The sequence below is a fragment of the Sapajus apella genome, unplaced genomic scaffold (assembly GCF_009761245.1).
Source record: "Sapajus apella isolate SASKATOON/1434 unplaced genomic scaffold, GSC_monkey_1.0 scaffold45, whole genome shotgun sequence".
NCBI lineage: Eukaryota > Metazoa > Chordata > Mammalia > Primates > Cebidae > Sapajus > Sapajus apella.
Window position 1 is genome coordinate 11,951,509 of NW_022436985.1, and position 20,223 is coordinate 11,971,731.

Genomic DNA, 20,223 nt, shown 5'->3' on the forward strand with positions numbered 1-20,223 from the left:
TTAGTGGAAAAGAAACAACTTACAGAAGCAAAGCAAGTGTAGGAAAAAAGAATTTGCACTATCTCTGCGTATGATGATCTTCTGAGTTCACTCCTAAGGGATGCTCTACAGCAAGGGAGTAGTCTTCGACACTTAACTCCTAAACTACTTTCAGAGATAAATATTACCTTTAGGAATAAATATGTCACAGCTTGGCTAGAATGATGACCCATACTTAACTATGTGCACGTATTTAGGGGGTCCCCGCACATCGAGAGTCTTTTTCCCCCTTTTTTGGCATTTGAGAATGGGGTTTCTACTCTCTGAGTTGGAGCAGCTCTTCTGAAACTTTAATGTACAAACAAAACATCTGGGGATCTAGGTTAAAATGCAGATTCTGATGCGGGAGATCTAGGAGGGGCCTGAGACTCTGCATTTCTTACCAGTGCTGACAGGATACTGATGCTGCTGGTCACTGACCACACTTGGAACAGCATGGAGGTAATAGAATACTGAGGCCAGTCCTGGACTCTGATTTTCTCGGGTTCTCCCATTACTATTATTCCTTCTGAGCCAATCCTAGGGGTTGAATTACGTTCCTCAGGAAAGATACGTTGAAGTCCTAACTGCCAGTATCTCAGAATGTGGTCTTATTTGGAAATAGGGCCTCGACAGGTCAACAAGGTAGTTCCTGATCCAATATGACTGGCGTCCTCATAAAAAGAGGATATTTGGATGCAGTGACAGATATGCACACAGGGAAAGTGATGCTGAGAAAGACAGACATCTACAAGCTAAGAAACTCCCGAGTCTATCGAAAACTAGGAGAGAAACTCAGAACAGACCCTTCTCTTGTGCCTTCAGAGGCAGCGTCAACCTGCTAACACCTTGATTTTAGACTTGGCTTCCAGAACTGTGAGATAGGAACTTTCTGTTGTTTAAACCACCCATTTGTGAAACTTTGTTACAGCAGTTTTGGGAAAGTAATACAGGTACTATTATCAAGGGCATTTCCCTGACTCTTCATGCTCCTACCCTCTGACACACACAGAAACACACAGAAATGTTTGCTGTACCACAAAACTTAACACAATGTGAGGAATGTGAACACAACATCCCATACACAGATAAGGTAACAACGAAAGGTGGAGGTCATGTGTCTTAGGCTAAAGCTTGCGTTGCTTCTGCTGTCATTGCAGGTGTCAATAACGACATGCTGTCATAGATTGGCAACACTGCCAAGTCTGAATTCCATAATTTATCCAAAACTGCTCTTATCTACACATCACTATCTGGCTGGGCATAGTGGCTCATGCCTGTTATCCCAGCACTTTGGGAGGGCAAGGTGGGCAGATCACTTGGGACCAGGAGTTTGAGACCAGCGTGGCCGACATGGTGAGACTCCGTCTCTACTAAAAATACAAAAATCAGGCAGGCATGGTGGCACGCACCTGTAATCCCAGCTACTTGGGAGGCCGAGGCAGGAGAATAACTTGAACCTGGGAGGCAGAGGTTACAGTGAGCAGAGATTGTGTCACTGGACTCCAGCCTGGGCAACAGAGCAAGACTCCATCTCAAAAACAACAACAACAACAAAAATCAAACACGAATCACTATCACATTCTATCACTTCACTTCCTTTGCACCTCATTATCAGCCCTATAAATTACTTTCCTTTTTAGAATTTTCTACAACGAAACAAACTTTTCTTTTAAAAATATCACATTGTGAGAGTTATTAGGTTTGCAATGAATACAAGTAGAGAAAAACAAACCCACATAGATTTATATGAGAGTGTGTAGGTGAGAATGAGGTATGCTAATGTCACTCAGTAGCTAAGTGATGGGTCTATACAAATCAGACTCACAGCAAACATGATTCAAACACACTCCTCAGAGAAATGACAAGCTACTAACAAGGTATTTGCTTCCACTTTAAAAGAGTAAAATACATGCTTAAAAGATCCATGAAAGCCAAGGAGTGAAGTTTTTTACTTTGATACTTAGTCATTACACTTCTAAATATGGTTCATTCTACATTTTATACTCTCAATGTTCTTTAGTTGGGAACTACTCCCTTGGAGGTATTTGAAAAGTACAGGAGTATTTGGGTTTTCACATAAATGGAGGAGTTGTTGGCATTTAATGGGCAAGGCTTGGGGAAACAAAACATTCTATAAAGCAAAGGAATATAAGTATTTGTCCCTTCCCAAATAGTAAAAGCAACTCTAGGTCAAGGCCCTCATCCCATCTGGGCATTTCTTTAAGATTAATGGTCTTTTCCATTTGGGGTTCTCTGTTCACCCTTTGACTTCTACCAGAACCACGTGGACATCACAGATCTTCTCTCTGCTTTGACAGGTGTGTCATTCCTTGGGGTGTCCAAAGAACACTGGTTTCTCACTCTCACCTCCTTACAGGATGTTGTGAGGAATACACTGGGTAATCAACAGAACTGTTCTTATTAGTTTTGTGTCTCATTTTCAGGGGCAAGTGGACAGATGGGTGAAGTATTACAGATATATCTGACCAACGCAGTGTACTTGAGATAGGACAACTTGGAGGTGTTTTTAAATATTCTTTTTCACAGGTAGTGTCTCTTTCTTTCTTTTATCCATTCATTTATCAAACAAAAAAGGACCTGCTATGAGGAAGACATTGTATTAGGTCCCACAGAGGAAGGTCACAGACAATGACAATAAGATCGTCATTCTGCAATAATCAAATATATCCTATTTTACCTCCCATTAGTTCTTTTTATTCTCTCATAACGTTCCCCTAACTTTTTCTACCTCTCTTCAGGCCCACAAGGCCACAGATGGCAAATCATCAGAAATGCAAAAAATAAAAAGGCATGATTAATACAGATTAGCACACCAAACAGGAATAGACTACTTAGCATCATTTTGCCACGTGTGGTGTGCAATGGGTAGGTCCATTGTGGACTAAACTGCTGTGTCACTCCTCCACCAAATCATGATAATTCTATTTGCTAAAATATCGCCACTTACAGATTAGCTTTTTGATTATTTATTCTGCTATAGACAAATCTGTACATACATATTTTCTCAGTTATACTTCATAATATGTGATTTATGCTAATATTACATATGTGAAAACAGAGCTTTACAAAAGTTAAGTAACTTTCCCAACTTGCTCATGGATTTCAAAACAGGTCTAATTGATCCCAATGTCTGTATTCTTAACTAATGTAAAATATTTCTGATAGTTAAAATCAGTTTTGTATGACTTCTAGCGAGCTTATAAACATCCTACTTGACAGTTTTAGACACATTTGACCTTCATCCTCAGCACCTTGATGAAATTCTTTGTGACTGTTTTAGAAAACTGATTGTACCTTCCAAGTTTCTATTAATAATAAATTTTAAAAGTTTAAAAACTTTTCTAGGTTTCTTAGCTAATACAAATCCAAAAGGCAGAAATTCCAAATATAACAGGGTAGTCCTCAGCAATTTTTCAAGCCTTTCAGGCTTTTGAGTTTCTGTGGATTTGCCTTAATCTGTTGTTAGGAACACTGCACATTGCTCTCAACAGCCTGCCAGTCTGAGAAACTTAGCGTGAATGACACAAGTGTTTTGTTGTTGTTGTTGTTGTTTTTAATCCAGAGGATGGTATGAAACAGTACAAGAGGTCATGGGAGGGGAGGGACCTCTTGTTAAAGAAATTAACTAGAGGAACAGGAAGTGAAAAAGGAAAAAGAATCCACAGACCTAAAGAAAAATCTTTCCAACTGAAGCTGTCTCCTCCCCGCAAAGCACATGCCTTTTGATAGATAGCTTTTTGAATCAGTTCAGCCTATTCTGAGAGCAACTTCAAAGGGCCAGCACATAGCTGACAGTGTGCCATCCCATTGTCACACCAGTGGAAGTCACAGATCAGACATCTGCAGACACCAGAGAGAGTGATGGCACTTTAAGGCCTCAATCAAGAATCAGATTTAGGAATCAGGACAGTAAGAGCAAGAAATCAGTCTACAATGTTTTCCTAACACTTGTCTGGCCCCAGCATAAAACACAGGCATCAATTTGGAATTAAAAAAAAAATTGGTGATTTACATTTATACCTTCTTTGCTTTTCCTCCTTTCTGAAGCCCGGGAACCTAAAACACGTAGATAACATTGGGGTAGATGGTACAGGAAAAGGCCCACCTTGGATACGTCTATTCTGCTACAGTAACTGCCATGACTGCTGCCACGCCCAAGTACCTCTCAAACAGCAGGACACCACTTCCACCCCTTGCCCACGACAACTCAGTGACGTGGTGGTAGCGGCACCTCCCCTGTGCATGTAAGGACACCAAGCCGTCTAGTATGCTGTTAACTTCATACTTTACACCTAAACCTTCAAACACTTTAAAATGTGTTTTGGTGTTACTTTTTTTCCTAAATGGCTATATAGTTGTACCAGTACTTACTACTTCTTACTGACTCATTCATCCTTCCCCCACTGTTTTACAGTTCTGCCTAAGTTAATGGGGTACATTTGGTATTAAGAGAGGGCTGTCCACAATGGACTAACCCGTTGCACACCACACATGGCAAAATGATACTAAGTAGTCTATTCCTGTTTCATGTGTTAATCTGTATTAATGATGCCTTTTTATTTTTTGTATTTCTGGTGATTTGTCATCTGTGGCCTTGTGGGCCTGAAGAGACTGCCCCATCCAGGGCTAGCCAATGCCTAGTAATAGGAAAAGACTTAGCTGGCAGTGTGTTTTCACATGCAAACTAACCAATCCAGAACCCATACCCCAACCACCGCCTCTATCAGGCTCTCATGCTCTGGGCCACTATCCTTCTGCTCGAATCACTCCAGGGCCAGGTACTAGACAACTAGAGATAATCCTCCCACCACTGAGCCCACCAAAATTATACAAACCAGACAATTCTAAGCCTACTCACCCGACCTTATTTGTTCCTGCCCATGGAAAACACAAAAGGCTCTCGCCCCTGTTTTCCTTTGGTTCCTTCTGCTTCTGACTGACCCTGGTGCTTCCCTGTATGGCTCACATGTGTCGCCTCCCCCTCTCTTCTTGGGAACTTGAGAGTGACAAACTGCCTTTTCAATAGCAATCACCTCCTGATCTATTGGTCTCACCTTTCCTGAATAATAATAAAACCTATGTTTAAAAATACAGTCTTACAGACTTAGAAGGAAGAGGAAATACTGTTTTTTTTGTTTTTAGATAGAGTCTCTGTTGTCCAAGCTGGATTGCAGTGGTGTGATGTCAGCTCACTGCAGCCTCGACTTCCTGGACTCAGGTGATTATCACACCTCAGCCTCCCTAGAACTCTGGACTACAGACATGTGTCACCATGTCCCGCTAATTTTTGTATTTTTAGTAGAGACTGAGTTTTGCTATGTTGTCCATGTTTTGCTATGTTGTCCCAGTCTTGAACTCCTGGGCTCAAGTGATCCTCCCACCCTGGCTTCCCAAAGTGCTGGGAGTATAGGCGTGAACCACTGCACCAGGTGGAGACCTTTCTTTATAGCCACAAAATAATCCCTCTGAAACACACTGGTGTGTTCTGATAAGCTATCAGTCAAAGGAAACCCCACTGTACAAGAATAAGAGTTGGAGAAGGAACACGCTCCAGTGAGTTTTATACTTTATCATAAAACTATTTAAAGCATGCTTATCTTTAAAAATATTAGAGAGCATGTAAAAGTCTCTCTATTTATTGATTTTAATATATTGGAGTAGTGTTTTTGAAAATTGCCTTAAAGTCAAATATGCCTATAAATAGGAAACTTTGCAATAACTTTCTATTGATGGCTCCTTGCCCATTAGAAATATTTGGAAGTTGGCCGGGCACGGTGGCTCACGCCTATAATCCCAGCACTTTGGGAGGCCAAGGGGGGAGGATTACAAGGTCAGGAGTTTGAGACCAGCCTGGCCAACATGGTGAAAACCCTGCCTCTACTAAAAATACAAAAATCAGCCGGGCGTGTGGCACATGCCTGTCATCCCAGCTACTCAGGGGGCGGAGGCAGCAGAATCGCTTGAACCCAGGAGGCGGAGGTTGCAGTGAGCCGAGATTGTGCCATTGTACTCTAGCCTCAGTGACAGAGCGAGACTCCCTCTCAAAAAAAAAAAGGGAAATATTTGATTTGGAAGTTATGATTACATTGTTTTACAGATTATTTAAATTACATATTGTTAAGAATTTTGGAGCTATCAATGTGTAAAGAGTTTATATTGTATTGATCATCAATGCTGTTAAAAGTTATTTATTACTTATGGTGATGCATGGCTATTGAGGGGAACATAGGTAGGCACTGGGATCCTATTTGAGGCCTTACCTAGTATAATAGAAATAACTTAAATGTTTAAAAAGCAGGAACTATATACGTATTTGAGATAATGACTTTAGGAGGTAAATCCTGTGGCGGGGCCAAGAATGACAGGCAGTCATATTTTAGCAACCAGGCTGTTCATTCTATTTCCTCAGAAGACAAACTGCATTCAAGATAAATGAGGCAGGGCTCTTGAGCAGACTTGCAGAAAACGTTTATATTCCCTGTTTCTAACGGAGAATCACCTGCTGCCATCTGCTCCTACTCCAGCTGCCAAATCCTTACAGCTGGGGTCCACTGAGGAGCCCAGTGACTGTCAGAACACCATGATCTCAGAAGACCACCACCAGAGGAATAAGCACACCCCACACCCTGCTCTCCAGGCTTCTTCTCTTCAAACAACCGAGGCCTACTTTAAGGAATCTAGAAGTATTAGTTAAATGTTGTGTGAGTGCCCATTATATTATCTGAATCTATACTGCTTTGGGAAGAGTTAGTAGGCAAAATAGAACTTAGTGTCTAAGGTAAAGAGACATAAAAATGATGGATGGTGCTGTAAGCCACTCCCATATGCTAAAAATCATATTTAGTGTCAGTTTACCAAAGGCCTTTGTAGAAGTGTAACTACGTCAGTATGTATAAACAATTGTTGATGTAGGTTTCCAAGCCTAGCAATGGACTAGATGGATTGAAAAAGTATGAATAGCAGAAATGCTAGGGACAATGGACACAGTGGTCACTGCTGCCTGGTAGCCACTAATCTCATTCTTTCCCACTCACCCTCCCATTTTCTACTCAGATGGTGGGCAGTAATCTCTTGATTTCAAGGGAGGTAGGATTTTCCCTAGTCCAAAGGGATAAATCATAACTGCTTCCTTGTCCAAGGTATAGAAATTGAGTGTAGGTCAAAAGAAAGAAGGCTCAGCAAATGAAGAACTTAGTGAGTTTAAAATCTAGAATAAAAGTGTAAAGCTGAAAGAAGGAAGAAAGCAAGGACACAATGTATTAGAGAGTTTAAGCATTTTAGAAAATTAGAGATACTTATCAAATATATAAACAAAGGTTAATCTTTCCCCTTAACTAGGAGAACTTAATTGCATAGAAGTAAATGTGTTTGAACAGACTGGCATGTGCTCTGAGGTCAGTACCTATAATCTCTAAACCTTTTTAAACCTCTTTGCATGTTGAGGTAAGCTAGTTATCTAAAGAATAAACACAGACACTATTAAAGGCTTTTCTTGTCTGTATACACTGAGTATGGTTCATCAAATAGGTGACTAACTTTCTAGCCTTTCTACATAGAAGCTGCCCATGGGTTCACATGGATGCCGCATTTGAACATACTGGACTGTAGTCCTCACAGAAGGATGAATGGGCATGTGTTTATAAAGCAGTTATATGAGGCCTTCCTCTACATCCTTTCAGTCATGGTGATAGTCATGTTAAACTCCTTTCAAGAAGCAGCCAAATTTTAGATTGTGAAAAGCCAATATAGTACAGGTTCCCATATGGAAATGCCGATCATTAATTCTTTATGTACCTCAAGTTCCACATCTGTGAAATGAAACATTTTCTTAACTCTCATAGAAAGCATTCAGTGTTAGAGTCAGGTGTTTCTGCTCAGCATAACACAGTGATCTTATATAGACTCTGAAAGCAAGAAACCATGAAGAGAGTATCCCAGGAACTTGGCATTCCACGTGCATGTAGGAACAGGTGGCAATCTAGTTTACAGTTTTAGAATTTTCTTTCTAAACTGACATACTTTAAAAGTGGGACAGATGATTTTGATATTATATGTTATTTATTGTTTTGAATAATTTTAATGTTCATTGCCTTTTAATAAAGTTTATTTTACTTTATAATTTTTTAAAGTCTATGAAAATGCAGATCAATTTTAAATAAAAATTTAAAATTTCCTTTTTTCTTTCTCATTTTATTAATCTTAGCAATAGAATTCAAATTAATTAAAACTGACAAGTACATTCCACAGGTTGACATGTTTTATTAAGAATTCTTGTTCTTGGCTTCATTTCTGCTGACTCTAATTTTTTTTTAAGTATTCAATTGTTCTTTCATTAGACATAAAAACTTGAGCAGTTAAAGTACTTTTTGGCATTCTCTCATAATTATTCCTCATTTTAATGTATTGTCTTCTTTTCCATTTTAAAATCTGATATCTTTTTCTTCTTCTATTTACACAGTACCAAATTCCTATACTTTTCTCTTTTCTAGAATGTGAGCCTTATGAATATAAATCTCCTATATATTTATTTAGATATTTAAAAAGTATCTCCTTTATATATTTTATGGGTTCACTTAAGTAGCCAACATACAAAACTCACCCATGATTAAGGTATATTAACCCAAGAGCATGATTTTAATTCCTGTTGTAACAGACTCATCGTGAGTAATCCTCTACATTCCCATTTACTTTTACATGCTCACATAGCTGTTGTATTGTCTTGTGTACACAGAATGTAACGTTACAAAATTCAAATATGCTGATAACAAAAGCTTTATAGGTTGATTAAGTTAATTGTAAGTACACCAAAAGATAGCAAGTATTATTTGCTTTTCTTTTGGTTCTCTCTCTCTCTTTTTTTTAAAATAACACATGAACACACACACACACAGACACACACAAATGGCCAAGTAGAAGTTTTCATTTTGACAAGCAAATACACAGAAAATTCCCACTGCTTCTGTCATCAGATCAAATTCTAAGGCACTCTACTCTCTCAAAGTTTCAGCCACTAAAATAAGTGTAAAGCAAAGAATACACCACAGCAAGCTCTAAACAAATAAAGCAATTCAGACTTTTATCAGAAGCAGTTTTTATGTGCCTTCACATTAGCACTGGGATTCTGTATATGAACAGATATATCATGCGGCAGCAGCGATTAACGAAAGAATCCAAGAAACACTGCAGTAGAATGATCACATTTCAGCGTGGAAGAATAGCACTGTGTCCAATCTGTTGCCACAATGTGGACACCGTGGAGAGCTGAACGGATCATGACAGAAAACAAGGGCATAAATAAAACCACACACAGTCTAGGTCCTGAATTTGTGGTGATATAAATATCCCCAAATTATCAAACACAATCAACAACAATACCTGGCAATTTGTCTCCAAATTAAGAACAAAGCACCCAGCTCTCACCTTGCCCAAACATACACTTCAGTGGTCAGTGACAAATGCAGGCTGCACTTTCAAGCTGGGAGACAGAGCAGCTGCTCTGTCCTGAGCCGCTTAAAGCACATTCGAGCCCAACTCAGGTCCTACTGTGTTTGCTCACTGCAGTTTCTCCCATGACTCCATCACCCAGGAATGGAAACCACGGCTCGCTCCCCAGCACTAGTGGGCTCCCCAGCTACTAAGCTCAGGTAAAAACGCTGAGTCCTGCAAGGTCACCACAAGGTGACCACAAGCAAAAGGAGTATACAGGGAAGAGGAGGGGCTGTCATGGAAAGACCCTAAACTCCAGACACCTTGCCTTTCGAGATTCTGAACTCCATAAATCAGAGCTGGGACAATAGGAGGTCAGAGACGCAGTAAATCTGAGAATCCCAAATGGCACCAAGCCAAGCAACCAACCCAGGCAATAACCTCTCTCTCTCTAAATACACACATGCGCATGCACGCACACACACACACTCACACACACAGACTTCAGTGTAGCTATTCCAATTGCCCAGACATCCCTCTCAAGCCAAAAAGTTGTTTATTATTTTCAGGTTTCCAGGTAACAGGGCTCAAAGAAGGGTTGTAGAAAATTAAAATATTTACCAAAATCAAATTAATTCTAAGAGCAAAGTGATTTCTGGCCCATAAACTCATATAATAAAGTCTTGTGTTTGCATACATACTGGAATTATTCAAACTCCCATATTAAAAAAAATAGTAAAGATGTATTTATTTCAGAGCTGACTGACAGAGTCAATTAAAATTTCTCATAAAAATTCCTATCATATTTTTCAAAATTAGTCTCAATTATGCACATTTTAATTTGGGGGGTCTTTAAGAAGACATTTCTTGCCAAAAAATATAATCACTCTGAATATATATTATAAATAGATACAAACATTTTAATAAATATTTCCCTGTAGAGTCTCTCTAAGTTTTTATTTCTCATATTTTGATCTTCTTAGAAGTGGAGAGATAACATTTTTTAATCTTGCATGTGCTTTACAAAACACTTCTTCTTTATTGTATACATTTTTTAATAGGAAAATAATGACTTACTGAATTTTACATTGATTGCATGAGCAAGAAATTATTCTGACTCTTTAGACATTTTGTTTTACCTCTTTCTCCAACCACCACTGTTCATTAGCAATTTAAGCCCCTAGGCATCAATTTTGTAATCTATAAAACAGGGATTTGTTACTAGTGCCTGTTTTGTCTTCTTCCTTGGCTGGGGACATGAGGGTGAAATGGGACAGAGTGTAGGAGAAAATGCTTTCTATATGTGCAGTACTTGAAAAAATGCACTTGCTGCATGTCCCCCCCTCTATCTCCCCAGTTAGTACTGGGACTAGTAAATTACTTGCTGCATTCTCAAGGAAGGCTTCTTGGGCTTCAAGGAAACTGCTTGTTTCAAGTGGGCTATAAATAGAGTTCAAGATTTTATTGAACTGCTGTTCTCTTTGTGGCGGACCTTGAGGGCAGCCACCACATGGCCAGAGTCAGTTAACTGTGAGCAACATGAGCCCTGTCTAGTGTTTGAGGCAGAACAAGACTAGTCGAAACTCTGGTAGAAAATGCTTACGTGCATGGCTGGTTACATAGCTCACCTGGTGTCCTGTTGTACTTCTGTGTTTGAGGGGGCTGGAGAAGGGGATTAATGAAGGGGAAAGGTTAGCTATGGAATGCCAAGTTCACTGCTGAGTTAATTCAGTCACACATGCATTTGGGCACTCATGCTAATTTCCCTACAATTACTTATGCATTATTTTGAGGTTAAGTTGTGGAGAGGGGTGGGGAACAGGAGAGGGAGACAGGTGGAGAACAGGAAAGGAACTAACAGTGTGGCCACCTGTCTTATGAGACCCACAGGGCTGTGAGCTGGGAACTTTAGGCATATTATCTCAGTTAGCTCTCATAATAATCCTAGGAAATATCTGTTATTCTTATTTTACAGATGAGCATAATTAGCCTGTACACTGTTAAAGAGTGAGTGGTGAAGTTAGAAGTACAATCAAGATCTACATGGCCTAGAATTCCATAGACTGAGTAAATTAGTTAATTTAAAGCTTTCTCAGAAAAAGAAAGGAAATAAAGTGTGGTTTTTATATAGTGTGAATAGGGAAGGCAAAAATACAAGTTGCTCAGAAAACTTCTTGAGCATATTGATTAGGCAAGTTAACTTTTACAGAGTCCACAGATTTTTAGAAAAATAAGTTCTGATTTTTTTAAACAGTGAACTCATTGCAAGATGCAGAGAGAAAAAATCAATTTTTATTATCAGTGCCAATACTTATTTTTTAAATTGAGTCCTGCTTGTTTTTCAATTGAAAAAGCAATTTAGAAGTCTTTCTATATAGTAGACTATTACTCTGCTTTTTCTTTAACATACACACATGCATTATTTTATCTTAAATTTCTTAAATTATCAGACCCTTAACAATGCTCTTAAGGAAGCAAAGCAATCTCTTGACCTCAGATGAAGCAGAAGACTTTTTTTCAACTGCAGTGTGGAATATAGTACAGTAGCCATAATTTTCAGCCTCCTGGGTTTGAAGATGTTAATAAATTGGCAGGTTCTTTCAACAAATTTTATTAGAAAACTAGAAGCAGAATCTGAACTGCAGGACTACATGTGTGTGTCTCTGTTCTACCCTTTAAGTAAGTGTCATTTCCAGCTGTAAGAGAAATATTTAAATTATATCTGAAGTCAGTTTTCAATCATTCAGATATCTCAATTGAAAAATAATAAAAGTGTAAACAGTTTAAGGCACTTTCTTCAAATTATTATACTGCCCCACTAAAGTATTTCTTTACATTTTTCTTTTTCTTTCTTTTTTTTTTTTTTTTTTTTTTGAGTGGAAGTCTTGCTCTGTTGCCCAGACTGGAGTGCAGTGACATGATCTCGGCTCACTGCAACCTCTGCCTCCCAGGTTCAAGCGATTTTCTTGCCTCAGCCTTGCTAGTAGCTGAGATTTCAGGCACATGCCACCATACCTGGCTAATTTTTCTGTTTTTAGTAGAGACGGGGTTTTGCCACGTTGGCCAGGTGGGTCTTGAATTTCTGACTTCAGGTGATCCACCCATCTCGGCTTCCCAAAGTGCTGGGATTACAGACATGAGCCACCAACCCAGCCGGGTATTTCGTTTCTCAAATGCTACTGCTAGTTATTTCCCTAGTGTAATTACTATGGCAGAATAAAAGAGCACATTGCTTCCTCCCTTTGTCTCTGAACCTCCATGTTTTTTTTTTCTCTTTTGGATTTTAAGATCTCAATTTTAGAATCATATATGGAAAAGATACTTGCACTGAAGTTTAAAAGTATGAAGAAGAAAGCATCCAGAAGAATCGGTCAACATTTGCAGTCAATGAGAATAAATAAGATGTTTTGGTTTTCTATTTGGTTCCTGCTACTTTGCCCAGTAATGATACCTTCCTGATGTTTCCTAGAGACAGTGTTTCATTTCACACAGATACTCAAGAAGGTCTGGCCCAAAGTCCTCATAGTCTTTCCACTTAGAGTAGAACTGGGTTCATGAATGAGTCAGATGTTGTTTCTAGTGTGTGAACTAATGAAGACAAGTAGTTTTCTAACACATTTTCCCTGCCACTCCCTCCCATTTGGCTTTTTAATTTAGGCCTTAGAAAAAACTCCAAATGATAATACTTATTAACTGTGAAGAGTGAATACTGTCGAAACTCTGAAAGTCATTTAGGCAAAAAAGTGAAAGTAATTCAAAATGTGAATGCTTTTAGCAACCATCTTACACGGATGTTTAAAGACAATGTGTGTGAGGTCTCTTAACTTATTCTAGAAAATGTGGCACAGGTATAGAGTTAAAACCATGACATTGAACACCTCCTGAGCATTCATAGTTTATTGTATTTCTAAATATAATTGTGGTATTTTGTTAGATTAAGTAATATTTTTCTAGGTGGGAATAGATGTAATTCTTAATGCCTTTCCTACCTTAAGATGTAAAGAATAAATGTCTTGCTTTCATTCAAAGCTTCCTAAATATATTCAAGTGGTTTTAGAAAAAGAAAAAGAAGAAAGAAATGAAGGAAAGAAGGAAAGAAGGCAGGAAGGAAGGAAGGGAGAGAGGAAGGGAGGGAGGGATGGAGGAAGGAAAGGAAGAGGGACGGAGGGAGGAAAGGAAAGGAAGAAGGAGGGAGAGAGGGAGGGAGGGAAGGAAGAAAGGAAGGGAGGGAGGATGAGAAGGAAGGAAGGGAGGATGGGAATGAAGGAAGGAAGGAAGGAAAGAAGGGACAGAGGGAGGATGGGAAGGAAGGCAGGGAGAAAAAAAGAAGGGAAGAAGGAAGGAAGGAACCTGAAGATTATCCCTTTGTGAATTCTGGAGAAGGAATTCCTGGGCACTTAAAGCTATTTTAAGATGTACAAACAAGGTCATTCAACATATTTGAAATCTTTTAAAAATACAGCCTTGTAGTATAATTGCACCCCACCCCTCCAACCACACACACACCTAAAACATAAGCCATTATAGTCAGGTGGCTCATGGACAGGAAAGGCCCTTAGGCACCCAGCTGCCTGAGCTGAGTGATAACAGTATCAGCTGCTATTCCATCAGAGCACTGCATGTGGGGTTCTGTCAGGAAGCCTGGGACACACAGGAACATAAGTGCTCCTATTTCCATCAACTGAATCCTTGATGACAAGGATTCAGTTGATGGAAACTTCAAAAACATTAGTGTCAATACCCCTAGTCCTTAAATAACTAAATGTACATCCATATTCCATGATGCAATCATACTGAAATTAGAGAACTGTGTTAGGATTTTGTAAGAGATTTTATGATACATTACTGAGTACAGCATATTAGAAAATAGTGTACAATGTGATCCAAACTTTGTAATAAATATTCAATATATAGAAAAATCTGAAAAATATGCATTATGATATTAGTAGTTTTTATCTCTAGGCAGCGAAATTACAGCAATTTTATTTTCTTCTAGATCTTTTAGCATTTTCTAAATGTTTTTCAATCACTATTACTACAATGTAGTGAAATAAAGAAAAAGAAAAGAAAGAAAGAGAGACAATAGTAACTCTGGTTCATAATAAGGGATAATTTTTGAAAATTTTTTGACAGAGTTAATTTGCCATGCTTATAATCACTACAAGTGGAAAAATTCCAGTTTTCAGACATGTTATTACCATTACTCTCACCATCTGCATTAAAAGTATTCATGGTACACATAACAAAATTCTAGATGCTGCAGTGCTATAATATAAGGAAAATATAGAGTACTTTGGAGTTCACTGATTTTTAAAATATAAAAAGTGATAGAGGGAATATGGCAGGCATGTGTATGTGTGTGCAGGAGTAAGCGTGAATAAACTCAAACACGAAGAGAATGGATATGGTATCAGTATAAACAGCATGACATACATTCACGAATGTATAATCACAGTCTTGGGGTAACTGCTTATATTTAAAAAGGACATGGTGAATTAACACATTTATAATCAAGAAATTGTATTGTCTTCTAACATATTATGTTGCATGAGCACATATTTCAGAGAGATCTCTGTAATAGCAACATAGGTTGGTTTGGAGGCGAGCAGGTGCATAGGGAGAGATTACATTGCTGATGTTACCTGTATCCTATTTGTATTTTTGTTTTCATTCTTTACGTCTTTCTGACGTAACCAGGAGCCAGCTGGTAAATAACTCAGAATTACAAAAAATAAACAACATCGGCTTGTTAATTAAATGGCAAACTCAATGTATGCCAGGCTCTGGGGACAGAGTCTTCAGCACAAAAGCCTTAAGCCAAGTCAGAAAATTTGGATTCAGCCTACAATTCATTCATCCGCTACTCATTTGGTGGTTTGTTGAAATAACATTTGAGGGACTGGAAAAATAGAAAGACCAAATCCACATCAATTGAACATTTCACTTTTTAATAGTTAAGTCATAGCCACGTGTTTCCTTTTTAAATTGAAACAAATTTTCCTAACATGCATATTTGGAGAAAATGCTCCATCAGCTGACCAAGGCTACATTTCAAAGGAAAGGGATTTATTCTTTAACTAGAAAGTCAACACAAATGAAATCGGAAGTTCACTGTGCTCTTAGATACGATTGAGCTAGAGGCTCAAAAATATAAACGTGATGTTTTCAAAACAACAGTCACCAATAAACTCTCTTAAGAAAAATGGTAAATATTTTTACATACGTTCTATCTTCTGTTGGCCTTTAACCAAACTAACGTGTAGGTTTGCATTATTCCTACTCTTTAACCAGAATAATATTATTCAAGTTATTTTTGGAAGCTGAATAAGGTTTGAATACACTTAAATTATATTTTTATGTAACGATCTGATATTATTCTAAATCTCATCTTGGTTGATTAAAAAGTAATTGAAAATTTAATAATTTATGCCTTCATATAAAAATAATAGGCTGGGCATGGTGACTCATACCTGTAATCCCATCACTGTAAGATGAAGCAGGAGAATCATCTGAGGCCAAGAGTTCAAGACCAGCATGGGCATGGCAACATAGTGAGATATTTTTTTACAACATATTTTAAAAAAATTAAACAGGCATGATGCCACGTGCCTGTAGTCTATAGGCTACCCAAGAGACTGAGGCAGGGGGATTACTCGAGCCCAGGAGTTTGAGGCTGCAGTGAGCTATGACTGTGCCACTGCACTCCAGTCTGGGAAACACAATGAGACCCTGTCTCAAAATAATCATAAGAGTAAACTATTTGTCTTATGGATTATATTTTATCATTAAAAAGACAAGTTTTTCAGTTTAATCCACTCAAGATAATGATCATATTTGTTCAAAATTTAGGAATTTACTATGAAGGCAAGTTTCTATTTAAATTTAAAGATCTTAATATTAAAGAAAATTATATGTACATGCTTATCACCTGTACACTATGCCTATTTATCTGCATACAAATATAAAAGTGTGTGTATATATATATGTATATATATATATATATATATATATTCCAATCTTGTTCATGTGTAGAGCTTTATGTGGTTGTAGTCATAGTACACATATAAAATTTTGCTTCATTATTTTGCTTAGAATATTTTATAAGCATTTTTATTTGTATCTCCAATCTTCAAATGAGATATCAAACACTAAGTAAACTAAACTGTAAAACAGATAAATAATTTATATATTTGTTATTTTCAATGCCTGCATAATATCTTTTGAATCAATTTGATACAGTTTATTTATACATTTCTCTATTTGAAAGCACATATTTGTTTCCAGTTTTGTTAGTAAAATTATACTGTTATGCTACTAAGAAGGCTTTTGTTTTTCTACAGATTTCTTTTTTAAGAACTCCTTTTAGAAGACTTTTTAGAAATTTCTAGTAAAATGGATCAGTGGATTAAAAAGTCTATTCTTCTTTGTCTCTCAAAAGTTGAAGAACAATTCATCATGGTGAGTGTTAGCCAAACTCCTCAGTGCCACTGTATCTCAGTTTCTTTTTAAAATTATTATTATTGAGCAAATATGTATTTTTAACTTTTATTTTAGGTTCAGGGGTACATATGCAGTTTGTTATATAGGTAAATTGCATGTCATGGGGCTTGGTATACAGATTATTTCATCATCTAAGTAATAAGCATAAAACCCAAGTTAGTTTTTTGATTCTCACCCTGCTTCCTCCTACCATCCTCAAGTAGGGCCTGGTGTCTGTTGTTCCCTTGTTTGTGCCCAATGTTTAGCTCTTCACTGATAAGTGAGAGGATGTGGTATTTGTTTTTCTGTTCCTGTGTTAGTTTGATAAGGCTACTAACCCCCAGCTCCATCCATGTTGCTGCAAATGATGTGATCCTGCTCTATTTTATGACTGTATAGTATGCCGTGGTGTATATGTATCACACTTTCTTTACCCAGTCTTCTGCTGGTGGGCTTTTAGGTTGATTCCATATCTATACTATTGTGAATAGTGCTGTGATGAGCATACACATGCATGTGTCTTCATGAGAGAACAATTTATATTCCTTTGTGTACTTACTCAAAAATGGAATTGCTAGGGCAAATGGCAATTCTACTTTCAGTTCTTTGAAAAATTGCCAAATTACTTTACACAATTGCTGTAATAGTCTGTTCTTGCATTGCTACAAAGAAATACCTGAATCTGGGTAATTTACAAAGAAAAGAGGTTTAATCAGCTCATGTTTCAACAGTTCCATAGGCTGTACAAGAAGCATGATGCTGGCCTCTACTTGGCTTCTGCAGAGGCCTCAGGAAATTTTCAATCATGGTGGAAGGCTAAGGGGAAGCAGGTGTGTCTTACATGGTCCAAGCAGGAGCAAGAGAGGGGGTGGGAAGGTGCTGCACACTTTTAAATGACCAGATCTCACAAGAACTCACTCACTATCACAAGAACAGGACCCAGAGGAAAATCTGCCCTCATGACCCAATCACTTCCCACCAGGCCCCACCTGCAACACTGGGGATTACAATTTGACACAAGACTTGCAATATAGTAGACCTTTCTTAACAATGGTATGTTAATAAATTTGTACAAAATACATTTTTTTATTCATTTTTCTTTTCTCTACCATTGCAAATTTTGACAAAGAGAATTAGAAAAATAAGGAAAACCTAACTACCACCAAGAATCAGCAACAAAGGTGGAAAAATTACTGGAATGGGAGTCAGCTAGATCCAGCCATTTCCCCAACTGAGCAACCTTGGGTAAATCACCTTCCTCTCTATGTTTCAATTTTCTTAATTGTCAAATGAGACTGCAATCAGATATTGGATGTGGAAAATAAGATGTAAACTGAGGATCTAAAGAGTTGTCATTATATGACAGTCTGCACTAAGTTTTACACATTTGGCATTACACTGATTTTTAAATGAACTCCATGAGTTTTACTGCCAGGCAATTCTAAGTGATAACACAATATAAAAGCATGTGGCCATCAGCATATACCAATATTGATTCATAACGCAAAGGACAGAGGAAGGATGTGTAAAAGTTGAATTTATAAACATTTCCATACAGCTTTTGCAGCTGCACAACTTTTCAAACTGGCTAACCAATGGCTTTTAAAAAAGCTATCTCTTCTGAAAGCTACCTTCCTCCCTAAGCCCTATGATGTTTCTCTTTAAAACACTACAAAACAATGGCAGTCTGTTGTGAAGCGGGTTGCCGTGATATCTTGGGAGAGAAGAAAAGACAAAGAATAAGGAAGTGGGCACAGGCAATAGTAGGTGCAATAAACATAACTACTCACAACAGGGAATCAATAAATGTTAACTTAAAATAGAGAATAAAAGAAAATGATTTCACTGAGAAGGAAGAGGACTCAGTGTAGAGTAGAAATTTAAAACTGGAGCCTTAGTTCTCTCCAATGAAAATATATCTAAAACAAGTGCCTAAAGTCCTTCTCACTAAAGTCCTGACTGTTGTGGTCGGCAATATCAGAAGCATAGGGATGCATTTAAAAGGACCAGGTGATACCTAGTTGAGGCCCTTTTGATGATCAATCAATCACTCTCCGCTGGGGTAGTGAACATTTCTTTCCTAATTTATGTGGTCTCAAATTACACTAAAATGGTCAAGAGAATGAAAAAAAAAATCTATTTGACATCAGAAGTCAAATACTTTGCCTTCTTCACCACTTTTCTGAAGAAAAAATACTGATTATAGACTGATGACTTAGTGGGTATAATTATTTTTAATATCAGCTTGTGTGATGGTTTTGTGTGAGTTTGAGAAACAATTTTAAGTATCTTTGGTGGTTTGGGTGGACAGGCCCTTGGCTCTCATTTTCTCTTGTTGCCACCATGTGAGACATGCCTTTCACCTTCTACCATGACTGTGAGGCCTCCCCAGCCACATGAAGCTGTAAATCCAATAAACTTCTTTCTTTTGTAAATTGCTTAGACTTGGGTATGTCTTTATCAGCAGCAGGAAAATGGACTAATACAGGAAACTGGTAACAGTAGAGTGGGGTGTGGCTAAAAAGATACCCAAAAATGTGGTAGCGACTTTTGACCTGGGTAACAGGCAGAGGCTGGAACAGTTTGGAGGGCTCAGAAGAAGACAGGAAAATGTGGGAAAGTTTGGATCTCCCTAGAGACTTGTTGAATAGCTTTAGCCAAAAGCCTGATAGCAATATGGACCCTGAGGTCCAGGTGGAGGTGGTCTCAGGTAGAGATGAGAAACTTGTTGGGAACTGGAACAAAGGTGACTTTGTTATGTTTTAGCAAAGAGACTGGTGGCATTTTGCCCCTGCCCTAGAGATTTGTGGAACTTTGAACTTGAGAGAGATGATTTAGGGAATCTGGCAGGAGGAATTTCTAAGCAGCAAAGCATTCAAGACGTGGCATGGGTGCTGTTAAAGACATTCAGTTTTATAAGGGAAGCGGAGTATAAAAGTTCAGAAGATTTGCAGCCTGACAATGTGAAAGGAAAGAAAAACCAATTTTCTGAGGAGAAATTCAAGATGCAGAAATTTACATAGGTAATGAGAAGCCAAATGTTATTTCCCAAAACAAGTAGGAAAATGTCTCCAGGTTATGTCAGAGGTCTTCATGGCAGCCCCTCCCATCACAGTCCCGGAGGCATGGGAGAAAATGGTTTCCTGGGCTGGGTCCAGAGTCCATGTGCAGTGTACAGGCCAGGGTCTTGGTGCCCTGCATCCCAGCTGCTCCAGCTGTGGCTGAAAGGGGCCAATGTAGAGCTTATACCATGGCTTCAGAGGGTACACGGCCCAA

At 38.2% G+C, this 20,223-nt stretch overlaps 1 protein-coding gene across 7 annotated transcripts in view; it reads right to left on the bottom strand.

The window, feature by feature from the left end:
• Nucleotides 1-20,223, bottom strand: part of ARHGAP24 (Rho GTPase activating protein 24) — a 487,442-nt gene that overhangs the window by 161,525 nt on the left and 305,694 nt on the right. The window contains exon 1 of one of the 7 annotated variants that reach the window (XM_032239863.1): nucleotides 9,463-12,315. The exons of 5 other annotated variants lie outside the window; for them this stretch is intronic. In XM_032239863.1, the coding sequence (XP_032095754.1) occupies nucleotides 9,463-9,475 (13 nt within the window). In that variant the 5' untranslated portion in view covers nucleotides 9,476-12,315. Of the gene's footprint in view, nucleotides 1-9,417; nucleotides 12,316-20,223 lie in introns of those variants that run through there. One more of the 7 variants, XM_032239866.1, reaches the window with a different exon arrangement.